Source organism: Emys orbicularis, chromosome 1 (genome assembly GCF_028017835.1).
Source record: "Emys orbicularis isolate rEmyOrb1 chromosome 1, rEmyOrb1.hap1, whole genome shotgun sequence".
Classification (NCBI taxonomy): Eukaryota; Metazoa; Chordata; order Testudines; family Emydidae; genus Emys; species Emys orbicularis.
Window position 1 is genome coordinate 287,144,264 of NC_088683.1, and position 12,880 is coordinate 287,157,143.

At 45.2% G+C, this 12,880-nt stretch overlaps 1 protein-coding gene across 1 annotated transcript in view; it reads left to right on the forward strand.

Moving 5' to 3' along the window:
* Nucleotides 1-12,880, forward strand: part of MYCBP2 (MYC binding protein 2) — a 419,800-nt gene that overhangs the window by 89,693 nt on the left and 317,227 nt on the right. The window contains exons 11-12 of the mRNA XM_065413662.1: nt 280-356; nt 12,648-12,852. Of these exons, the coding sequence (XP_065269734.1) occupies nt 280-356; nt 12,648-12,852 (282 nt within the window). The remainder of the gene's footprint in view (nt 1-279; nt 357-12,647; nt 12,853-12,880) is intronic.

Genomic DNA, 12,880 nt, shown 5'->3' on the forward strand with positions numbered 1-12,880 from the left:
ATGGAAAATATAATTTCCATTTTAGCTCTGATTTTTTTTCTATAATTAGAGGTATAATTGTAAACTTGAAATTTCATTTCACTTGGATTAGTTCACGTTGAAAGAAAGCTTTCCTGAACTAATTTTTTTGTGAGGTTCTCATCATATTGTCAATTGACGTCAATGACAAAATCTGCTTCTACTTCAACCATGCAGGATGAGGCACATAAGGAAAAATTTATCTTTAAAACCAACTACATATAAATTGCATACCTAATTTACATCTTGTTGTGTTCTCAGGTACAGGGTTCGATGAGGAGTCAGCTGTTCTTGGTGCAGGAAGAGAATTTGCACTAATGAAAACTGCTAGTGGAAAGGTATTAGAAATATTTCATTATTGATATATTAAATTGCATAAATAATATGCTACCGGATCTTGTTATGGAAATTAGATTTGATATATTGGTTTTGGAAAAAGATTCATTTCTGCTTCTAAAAATATATTATGCTATTGTACATTGGCAGTTGGCTATAGTTTTTATATATTTGCTTTCACTGTGATGTAGAAAAGACAAACCAATAAGATTAAGTAGTGTTCATATAGCAATTTAATTTTTTATGACGTTCTCCTAAACAAAATTATAGCAACAATAATTACTGGATTATTCTTTTATTAACCAAATGTCATATGTCCACATTTTTTCAGTCCTATCAAAATTAGTACTAAATTACAAGTAAAGCCTATATGTTCTTACTCAGTATGTCTGTGTAGTTGAATGTATACAAAACTTGCCTTAAAATTTACTCTATAACTTTGTCATCTACTTAATCTCAGTGTTGTTAAAGCAGCTTCTGGCTTTTCTAAATGAAAAGTGCTCCTCAGCTGGAATCCAAAGGAATGTCTAGAGTTATTGCTGGATTACAGAGGGAAGGGCCATAAAATGATGTAGTTGCTTTAACGGAGGTAGCACTTTTAGTTACAGCAGTGGTTCTCAACGTATTTATCATTGTGAGTTGCATATGCGGCCCACAGTGTGTTACATGGGCCGCAGGTTGAGAACCACATCATCCCTCCCCCCACAAGCTCCCCACAGTCCCCTATGCCCAGCGCCCCCTGCCCAGAGACTCCTCCACAGAGTGGGCCCAGGAGCGGAGCCCTGGGTGTGGGGCCAGGCAGCTGGACTCCGCCCCTGCTGCATGCCTAAAACCTGGGGCTGCTGTAGCACTCCCACAAATCCCTATTTCCCAGTGCCCTCCACCGCCTCACTGCCCAGAATGCCCCCCTACCCCCCCCCCCCGCAACCTGCCCAGACACCCACTATCCCACACCGTGCCCCCCTTGGCACTCACTAGCCCCCTGCTGGCAGGAGCGCTCCAGCAGGCTGCCTGATGCTGTTCCCTCCCTTAGCCAACCCCACCCCCTTTCAGATCAGAGCCGCAAATTTTGAGGCTTTTTAGCACACCACTGAGCCACAGCTGTCTGCTAATTGAGCCGCGGTTTGAGAACCACTGAGTTATAATGTTGCATAGTAATTGTAAACGGATTTTTAAAAATTCTTGCATATATGTTTGAGATATTTTTCCTAATGAGTAGCTAAGAAACAGTCTTTAGACCCTAAAAGTACGGCTAAGAAAGTACAATCAAATAATTTTATTTTTATGTCATAATTTAGGTTTTGTGTTTACAAAAAAAGGGTTGGGTAGGGGTGGAGGAGAGATTACAAAGCATACAGTGGATCAAATGCTTCCCAGTGCGGAAGGTCTGTGCAACGTCCTTTTCACCACTAAACTGGTTAGTAGAGCTTTGTCCAAATGCTTTCTGGACTGGTGAGTCTCACTCAATAAGCCTAGACATGTTTTCATGAATCTTTTTTACATGTGAATGAAAGCAGGTTTTTTATAGATAGGAATTTTAAACAGTTTTGTAATGGTGGAATTCCATACACTACTTTTACTTTTTAGTTCTTGTGAGGTATCACAATGATCAGTTTATTTTCAATCCAAATTGGATGAAGTGAAGAAAAGAAATACCACAGATGGTGAAAAGTGAATTAAACTTGAAAAATTCTCTTCAGTTTTAAAAATCTTTTTTGTTTACTTAATAATTTGTAAAATTTAGTAACTGAAAATGGATTTCAATGTGAATAGTTCAATTTTTTGTACCTTGTCAGTGCCCTTTTAAGGAAGTAATATCAATGCAGATTTTTGGTTGGAATACTAACTTTTAAAGAGGCTGGTATTTTTAAATGGGAATCCTGAGGAACTCCATGAGAACGGTTTAGTTCAAATTGTATGTCTAAAATCAACCTTTATTGTGAGGTTTAAGTCTTGTGCAAATAAGCAGTTATTTATTTAATTTGTTTACCTACAAATGCTAGATACTTCTACAAACCTTCTTTATGCTGTGTGGTTCTCCACAAGTTCTTAACAGGTTGCTTGTTGCTGTATATTTAGAGTTTAAACCTGATGCTTTCTCTTGTACCCACAGTTGGCTTAAGCCTATTCCTCGTGGTTAGGAAGGTTAGCTCAGCTCAGTGGAAACTATTTTCACTTTTCTCAGAGATACACTGCATATTAGCTGATGTCTGTGGTCTAACTGGAAAAGTCAGCTTGGGAAAACATTTTATCTTGGTTACTGTTTGTCTGACCTTGTGTATTACCTATTTTGATTTCCCCAGTTTGGACAACTGTTTAGTTTTTTTCACTCCTGTTCATATTGAACAGTTTAGGGAGATATTTTATTTCCCTAAGATCAGAGTTCTGGTTTTGGCAAGGTACTTTGAACCTATGAAAATGGGCATAAAACTTACAAATCCAAATTGTGTTTGAGTCACAAAGGTTTGACCATGTAAAAATAGAAGTTGCTCAATCTGGAATCTTTTCAAATGAAGGAGATTGCAAATGAATTTGAAGTGGTTCTCTTTCAAATATACAAAATGTCCAAAAATATACAGTCCATGTATTGCCAAAATAAATAATATGCCTCCCCCACCAAATCTCACTGAACTACCTGTAAATTGCTCTTTATAATGCAGCTGAAGTTGTATTAGAACCAGGGGTCCTAGTTTTCTGTGATTTAAAAAAAAACAACCCAAATGGTCCAATTAAAAAAAAATTGCCTTTTTCCGCTGTTAAAATGAAACGCTGAACTTTAGTTTCCTTAGCCACAATATATACAGGTATTAGTTGAACAGAATGTTTTATTGATATATTTACGATTTTTAAGCAAGTTTGAAACTACAAATGCCATCAGTCATAATAAAATAAAATTAATGGAATGAGCTAGTCACAGTGCGTTGTTTCTTTACTGTTGTCGATGGCCCTGTTGTTTCAGCCTCTTGTTTTCATTTCTTTTCATTCAGTTTGTTTAGTGCTTTCCATGTGTTCTACAATTGTCTGCCTTCGAATGTAATCTACAGCCTTGCTGCATACAGTACAGCACATTGCCACCAATGTGAAATTTGTCTAGCCCATAACCATTGACACTGTCTTTAGGGGTGATTTTTAAAGTTTTCGACAACTTTTCATAACTTTAACTACATCTGGAGGCTGAAGTGAAATTTGAGGTGTGCATCCAGTGCATTGGAACCGGAGACCTTTGCCTAGCAGTACCCGTAGAGGGGTGGCACTCGCACCTTGTGGCTGTGGCCCCTTCTCTGGCTACATTAAGTGGCACTTCCCCAACACCCCTTAGTTCCTTCTTACTGCTTGTGGCTGGAGTCGGACCTCTGTGTGGTTGTAGTCTCACCACTTTGCACTTAATCTTAGCCTACTTTATTATGCATGGTTAGTGTGTGTTAGTGATTGTAGTTAGTATTAGTTGCTATATAGTGTTCCCGGTGATGCCCTCATCTGGGTTTAAGCATTGCCCTTCATGTGGAGGAATGATCTCGAACAGCAGTCCCACATGTGGTGCTTGCTTTGTCTTGGCAAGGCACACCTTAAAAAGCATAGATCATTCAAGGAGAGGACTCAGGTGGCACGGGAGCTTTGCCTCAAGCAGCACCTGCTTGAACTGGCCATGTGACATGCATGATCTGGTACTGAGGCTCTCCTTGGGCCGGAGAGCACCCTTGGGCTTGGAGAGTGCTGCTGTCTCTTGTTCTGGGGCAGGTGCCTCTCTGAAGAGGCTCAGGAGCCTTTCTCTGTCTTCTTGCCAAAGAAGAGGACTCATAAGACCAGTTATGATGGCTCCAGGTTGTGGGGCAACTCCTCTGCCTCCCCCAGAAAGAGCACAGACTGATGAAGGGCTGGCTCTTGTGTGCATGATGGCGCAGGTACCTCTGACCCTTCCCAGTACCGAGTAGGGAGGTCATAACCCCAATACCATTGTTTCGGTTTTGGCCTCGGGATGTCCTTTGAGTCCGGTACCAACAAGGGCGAGGCCGTACCAACAGTATGTACTGCATCAAAGTACCAGACTGTGGCGGAATTGCCCTGCCTTTCGGGCCCATCCTTGTTGCTGGTCCAAGATTTTACAAGTCAAGTACCTTCGATAGCCCCTCCAAAGGAGTTTGCCACCAATCATTGGGCCCCTTGGCACTGTACCCAAGATGCTTCTCTCCTGGTGGCTGGGATGGGTATGCTACCGGAATCAGTACCTTGGTACTGGGACCCTCTGTGGCGCCGCTACAGTTGATGCCGCAGATGCTTCCGTGGCAACTGTCACCACCCTCAACATTGATGCACTTGGGTGCGCAGGGACTGATGCTGCCTGCGTTACCAGCACGGTTGGTACTGATAGTGCCGCCTTCATCGGGGGCACCGATTCCTGCCTCGTTTTGGGTGATGGATGAATCGGATTGCCTTTTGGCTCCCTTGGGAATTGCTCCACCCATGTCTCTGAGATCACAGGACTCTTCTGCTTCTGAGTTGGGGTCATCCTTCTCCTGCTCTGCTTCACCTGACAAGATCTGAAGCCTGCCAGTGGACCAGTATGACAGCCGGGGTTGACATATGCCCTGGGACCAGGATGGAAGTCCCTGGCCTGACACCTACTGGCCACCAATGCCCTATCCATATCAGTGGCCACCTTGGAGACAGTGGGATGCTCCTCGTTAGTGGAGATCTCGCTCCTGGTCCCGTTCAAAGGCAAGATTGACAATGGTGGCTGCAGATCAGCTGCAAGTTCAGACATCAGTGGTTTTCCTCACTGCAGAGCTGCTGGAGTCCTTCTGTCTGGGTATGTCATTCCAGGAGCAAGAGCTGGTTTGGCTCAGCCAAGAGCTTTGTCTTCATCTCCAGATGATGCAGTGCTGCCTGGTTTGTCCTCCCCTTCTATTCTGGAGGACTTTATGGCATACCAGGACCTTTTAGCTGCATCTAGGCAGTGTTTCTCCAGGAAAATACACACACATTGGACGTTCTACAGCCCTCTGTCCCTGAGAGAGTGGCCCTCTGGAGTAATAATGCGCGCCTCGAGCTGTTGAGAGCCCTGTGGAGTACACTGGCCTCAGTACCACTGGTGGCTAAGCGCATGGAGAAGCGCTACTTTGTTCCTGTGCCAGGATTTTAAGGGTTCTGTTCCCATCTGTCCCTGAATTCTCTGGTTATAATGGCAATGAATGATAGGGCCCGGCAGGGTAAGTTCAAGTCCATCCTTGAGGATAGAAACTCTACCTTTATTGTCCCAACAGATCAACAAGCTTTGCTGTACAAATTTGATTTTCTCAACTGGTCAGCAGTGTCCAAGTTTGTGGACCACTTGCTCAAGGGCTTGCATGAGGAATTTAGGGTGTTTGTCACAGAAGGCTGGTTGGTGGCCAAGACATCACTGCAGTCCGCCCTTGACATTGTAGGTGCTTCAGCCAGGGTTATGGCCTCTGTGGTTACTCTGAGGAGAGCTTACTGGCCATAAAACTCTGGGATCACTCTGGATGTCCAGCAAGCCATTGGGGATTTGCCTTTTGACATCCAGACCTAGTTCTTGGACAAGATAGTTGACACTTTTTGCACTCCTTTAAGGATTCCAAGGCTACCCTGGAGGTCCTTTGGGGTGTATATACAGCCCATGCAGAGACACCACTATGGGGTTCAGCAACAGTATCACCCGCAGCCCTTCTCCCTGAAGCAGGGCGACTACTCCAGAAAGAGGGGTAGGTCTCACAAAAGGAATCACTCAGGTGTGGGGTTCAGTCAGTCCATGCCTTCACCTGGCACTTGCTAAGCAGCCATTTTGAGTGCTTGGTCCAGAGCACTGTTCTAATTATTGCTCTACTCTCATCATCCCCATGTCCCTTTGGGGACAAACTGTCCCATTTTTACAATGCGTGGGACTTGATTACATCTGACAGCTATGTTCTAGACACTGTCAGATGGGCTATGCCATCCAGTTCCTCTCCATGTGCCCTCCATATCCCCCTATTCCTCTTCAGGGACCCGTCTCACGAAACACTGCTCATTAAGCAAGTCAGCCCTCTGCTGACGTTGGGAGCGGTGGAGGAAGTTCTGCTAGAACACCGGGGCCATGGCTTCTACTCCTGGTACTTCCTGATACCAAAACCCAAGGGTGGGATAAGACCTATTGTTGACTTTCGCGGCCTCAACATATTCATCAAATACATGAGGTTCAGCATAGTCACTCTATTGGCTTTCTTCCCCGTGCTGTCTCAGAACGACTGGTTAGCTGCTCTGGAACACAGGATGCTTACTTTCATATGGCGATTCTAACGAGCCACAGGAAATTTTCTTCGTTTAGCCTCTTTTCTGCCCCCATGACTTTTCACCAAATGCATTGCTGTGATCATGGCATATCTCAGGAGGAAAGGAATCCATATTTTCCTGTACCTCGACAATTGGTTACTGAGGGGCGGCTCTAGAGAGGAGGTTCTCCCCAGTGTCACGATCACGTTGTCTGTGCTCTACCAACTGGGGCTCATTTTAAACACCAGAAAGTCATAGTTGGCTCCCACTCAGAAAATTGAGTTCGCTGGCACCCTGTTAGATTCCATGAGGTCGAGAGTGTTCCTCCAACCAGCTGCTTCCAGGCAATTCAACAGCTCTTCCTCGGTCCGTAAACTCAGCCCTCCACAACAGTCAGGATGTCTCTGAGCCCGTTGGGACATAGGTGGTCTAGTTAGCCAAGTTGTCCCTTCACCCTCTTCATATGTGGTCTCAGGATGGTCTACTGCCCTGCCTTACATTCTCTGGATAGATTGGTTTGTGTTCCTCCACTAGTCCTAGACTCCTTGAGCTGTTCGGCGTCCCCGCGCAATGTGTACTGAGGAGTCCCCTTCACTCAGCCCTCTCCAACCAAGTTATTGGTTACTGATGCCTCCCTTTTGGGTTGGGGGGAGGGGGAGGGAATGCATCTGGACTCACTGTGTGCAGAGCCTGGGGTTGGAACAGGAAACCTCACTCCATATCAACATTTGGGCCATCCACCATGCATATTGTGCCTTCCGGGACCGTATCAGACACTCAGTGGTTCACATACTCCCCGATAATACTACTGCGATGTACTATGTGAACAAACAAGGAGGAGCACTTTCCAGGTTACTCTGCCCCGAGGCCATCAACCTGGGGCAATTCTGCATCGAAGAAGACATCACTACGGTAGCAGTCCACTTGCTGGAGATGCAGAATTGTCTTGTGAACCATTTCAGCAGGTTTTTCTCTGTGAGCCATGAGTGGTCCCTGACGGCGAGTGTCCTCCAGGTCATCTTTGCGATGTGGGACATCCCCACGATTGACCTGTTTGTGATGAGGAAAAACAGAAAGTGTTGCCTATTCTGTTCTGGGGTGGGGGTGGGGAGCTCAGAATGGGCTCCCTCTGATGCTTTCCACTGCAGCACATAGTCAACTCTGTTGTACACCTTTCTCCCTATTCTGATCATTCCTCTGGTCATCCTCAGGCTCAAGGTGGATCGGGACAAGCTCATCCTAATTGCTCTGGTGTGGCTGAAACAGCGCTGGTTCACATACCTCCTTGTTCAGGCTCCCATACCTCTTCCTCTCCTTCCTGACCTGCTCACTCAGAACCACGGCCACACCCTCCATCATGTGATCAGCTCCATGCACCTTATGGCATGGCTGCTGCATAGCTGAATGAAGAGGTGGAGTAGTGCTTGGTGGCTGTCCAGCAAGTCCGACTCAACAGTAGGAAGTCCTCCACTAGGAAAGCCTACTTAGTGAAGTGGAAGAGGTTCTTGGTGCTGTTCTTTGCCTGCGGGACCCAACCAACAGGGACTTCCATCTAGGACATCTTGGAGTATCTACTACATCTTTAGAAATCAGGCCTTACCCTCAGTTCAGTGAGAGTGCATTTGGCAGCAATATCAGTGTTTCATTCCCTTATTTAGGAGAAATCAGTTCTTTCCGATGCCACGGTGATAAGATTTCTGAAAGGGCTGTGACAGACCCAGACCAGTGGGATACAGGAGTCTGGTAGAGGGCAAATATACTGGTCACTGGATGAGTAGTTTTCTGTTCCCTGAGTGACCAGAGCAGGGGCTGCACTAGAGTAATCAGGAACCTGCTAGAACCAGTTAAGGCAGGCAGGCTAATTAGGACACCTGGAGCCAATTAAGAAGAAGCTTCTAGAATCAATTAAGGCAGGCTAATCAGTGCACCTGGGTTTTAAAAAGGAGCTCACTTCAGTTTGTGGTGGGAGTGTGAGGAGCTGGGAGCAAGAGGCGCAAGGAGCTGAGAGTGAGAGGGTGTGCTGCTGGAGGACTGAGGAGCATAAGCATTATCAGACACCAGGAGGAAGGTCCTGTGGTGAGAATAAGGAAGGTGTTTGGAGGAGGCCATGGGGAAGTAGCCCAGGGAGTTGTAGCTATCATGCAGCTGTTACAGGAGGCACTCTAGACAGCTGCAGTCCACAGGGCCCTGGGCTGGAACCCGGAGTAGAGGGCGGGCCCGGGTTCCCCCCAAACCTCCCAATTGACCTGGACTGTGGGTTCTCCCAGAGGGGAAGGTCTCTGGGCTGTTCCCCAACCCACATGGTGAATCTCTGAGGCAAGAAAATCCGCCAATAAGCGCAGGACCCACCAAGATAGAGGAGGAACTTTGTCACAGGGCTTATCCACTTACATCATCAGGCCCGAGAGCCAGTCCTGTTGTGGGACCCAAATGCAGTTCTGGTGGCTCTAATTGGCCCTCCATTTGAGCTGCTTGCATCCTGTCCACTGCCCCTCCTGTCTCCGAAAACTGCATTCTTGATAACCATTACATCTGCAAGGAAGGTGGGTCAGTTGCAGGCCCCGATGGTGGGCCCTTCTTACATGCATTTCTTCAAGGGCAAATAATGCTTTGGCCACAGCCAAAGTTTTTTCCAGGGTGATCTGAGTTTCATCTGAATCAGGCGGTATATTTATCTGTGTTTTTTCCCTAAGACACATTCCTTTCCAGAGGAACAGCGCCTCCATATGTTGGATGTCAAACAGTATCTAACCTTTCATCTGAACAGGACTGAACTGTTTCATACTTTGCATCACCTGTTCATTTCATATGTGGACCTCACGAAAGGGCAAGGAGTCTTTGCACAGACCATCTCAAGATGGATAACATCTTGTACCAAGACTCTGTATGAGAGCTTCAGCTATGCCTTCTCAGCAGATACAAACTCATTCGACGAGAGCACAAGCAACGCCGATAGCGTTCCTCAGTGACGTTTCCATATTGCTTGTGAGTGAACTGAGGCCTTGTCTACACTACAGGGAAAAGTCGATCTAAGCTATGCAATTTGAGTTATGTGAATAGCGTAACTCAAGTTGACGTAGCTTAGATCTACTTACCGTGGAGTCCACGCTACGCGATGTCGATGGGAGATGCTCTTCCGTTGACTCCCCTTACTCTTCTCGATCTGAAGGAGTACAGGAGTCGACAAGAGAGCTATCTGCGGTCTATTTAACTGGTCTTCTAAACCTATGGCCGATGCATCTATCGCTGCGCATCGATCCCCCTGTAAGTGTAGACAAGCCCTAAGTGGAGTATACGTCTGCATCAACTCCAAGAAGAAGGAACGGTTACTTACTGTAGCTGTAGTTCTTGGAGATGTGATGCAGATGTGTATTCCATGACCCACTCTCCATCCCCTCTGCATCATAGTCTGCTCTTGAGCTTTTGGTGCAAAGGAACTGAGGCGGGTGTTGGGGCAGTGTCACCTCATATAGCCAGGGGAGGAGCCACAGCAATTACGTGGGAGTGCTGCCCGTCTACAGGTACTGTCCGGCTCCAGTGTGCTAGGTATGTGCATACCTAAGTTGAATACATGTTTGCATCACATCTCAAAAAACCACAGTTACAGTAAATAACTGTTACTTCCTCTTGCCTTTTGATGTTCCGTGATTCAGGTGAGTCTGTAAAAGAAATGTCTATGCCACTAAGAATGGCACTTAGCTAAAGGGTGTGATGCCTGCAACGCTGTCTCAAAGAAGTGGCCAAAAGTACTGCAAGACCGCTTCAGAACCTGCTGCCTCAAGAGGTAGTATGAGAGTCTGAAATGAAGAAAGTAAATACTTAGGTAGAATGGATTTAACCTTTGGAATTAATTCTCATAAGATATTGAAGACCAAAGCTTGGTGGAATTCATAAATGGAATAGACATATGGATATTTCAGTCCTAACATATGCATATAAAAGCTGGAAATCCACTAAAGCTACAGACAGACATTTAAATGCCTTCCAAAGCAAAATGCCTCAAAAATACTAGTTTAATAAATGGAGGGAGGGATAGCTCAGTGGTTTGAGCATTGGCCTGCTAAACCCAGGGTTGTGAGTTCAGTCCTTGAGGGGGCCACTTAGGGATCTGGGGCAAAATCAGTACTTGGCCCTGCTAGTGAAGGCAGGGGGCTAGACTCAATGACCTTTCAGGGTCCCTTCCAGCTCTGAGATAGGTATATCTCCAGTGAGTTTATAACAAATGCCAAGATTTGTCAGAGTTAAACAACCCTTTAGGCCAAAGTTATCCAGAAAAGAAGATGGAAATGTATGGGACATGTGTAAAGAATAAAGCCAGATTATCTGCCATGATGGGTGTGCTATTGAGCAGCTAGAGGAACATGCAAAACAGGTGGATTGAAAGAATCCCTCCACTGAGTGCTACTCAGAGGGAAAACCTATGGGACTTAACAACAGCAGAGGATATGTGAAGGGTGGCCCAGGATAGACAGCTTAAGTGACCGCTAATTGCGTGGGAACTACTCAGAGATTCAGATACGGATAAGAGTACATTTCATAGGATATATTTTTTAATGTACTTCTATGTATTGTAGCATAAGCCAATAACTAAGTTGATGGGGTTTAAGAAGAAACATCCTCTGTGGGCAGGTTATTTAATAATTGTGCACTGTAAGGTCTCTTGTAACTTGGTACTAGTTATTGCTGCAGACAGGCTACTGGGACCAGATGCAACAGTGGTCTGATTTGGTATTGCAATTCTTATCATAGGAGATTAGAGTTGGAAGAGACCTCAGGAGGTCATCAAGTCCAACCCCCTGCTCAAAGCAGGACCAACACCAACTAAATCATCCCAGCCAGGGCTTTGTCAAGCTGGGCCTTAAAAACCTCTAAGGATGGAGATTCCACCACCTCCCTAGGAAACCCATTCCAGTGCTTCACCACCCTACTAGTGAAATAGTTTTTCCCAATATCCAACCTAGACCTCCCCCACTGCAACTTGAGACCATTGCTTCTTGTTCTGTCCTATGTTTCTTTTTAGGGCAATCTTGTAAATAAAAAAGGAGAGTTTCTGGTATTGGATGATGATTAAATTCATATTTTTTTAAAAGCAATGTTCAGACTGACACTTCTTAATTTAACTCATTTTACCAGTGTTTTAGCATGTGCCTTGTACCAGATCATGACACTAAGTACCAAAAGTACATTATATACAGACACAGTGTTTCCCAAACTTAGGCCCCCTCTTGTGTAGGGAAAGCCCCTGGCTGGCTGGGCCGGTTTGTTTACTTGCCACATCTGCAGGTCCGGCCCATCGCGGCTCCCGCTGGCCGCGGTTCACTGCTCCAGGCCAATGGGAGCTGCTGGAAGCGGTGGCCAGTAGGTCCCTTGGCCTGTCCAGCAGCTCCCATTGGCCTGGAGCAGCGAACCGCAGCCAGTGGGAGCTGTGATCGGCCGGACCTGCGGACGCGGCAGGTAAACAAACCGGCCCGGCCCTCCAGGGGCTTTCCCTACACAAGCAGCATCCCAAGTTTGAGAAACACTATACTGACCTATTGAGTAACTGGATGAGTTAAAGAATGTGGTTTATTTATTTATTTATTTATTAAAATGTTTTTTATTTTGGTTTTCCTTGGTCCTTTTTGCTTTGAAACCATGCTTTCTGTTAATCTGCTCCTGTAATCAAATGAATCCTCATGTAGTTTTGGGTGCATTAATGCATAATTAACTATCAAAAGTTTTTTGAGCAGACAAAGGAAGAGAGCTATGGCATAGAGTATCTTGCGGGAAAAAATGCATGTTTCTGTTACGTTCTATTTCATCTTGCTGAGGTCGTGTCTCGAAATAAGGCCTGTTTTGGTTGTCATTTATAGTAAACTTTTCTAAGGTCATTATTAAGACTAATTTTTAACTTATTTATCATTAAATCATCAAATGGGAAAAATCCTTAAACCCCTTTATTTTGAACCTTGCTTTTATTAGATACAATTGTTTCATTTTAAGTATTATGACATGATAGGAGAACAATATAACTTTTTTTCTTTCAGATTTATTACACTGGCAAATATCAGAGCCTGGGAATCAAACAAGGTGGTCCTTCAGCAGGAAAATGGGTTGAGCTGCCAATCACAAAATCTCCAAAGATTATCCAGTTCTCAGTCGGACATGATGGTTCGCATGCCTTACTTGTTGCAGAGGATGGAAGTATATTCTTTACAGGCTCTGCTAGTAAAGGAGAAGATGGTGAATCAAGTAGGTTTTACTATTGTATTATCAATGG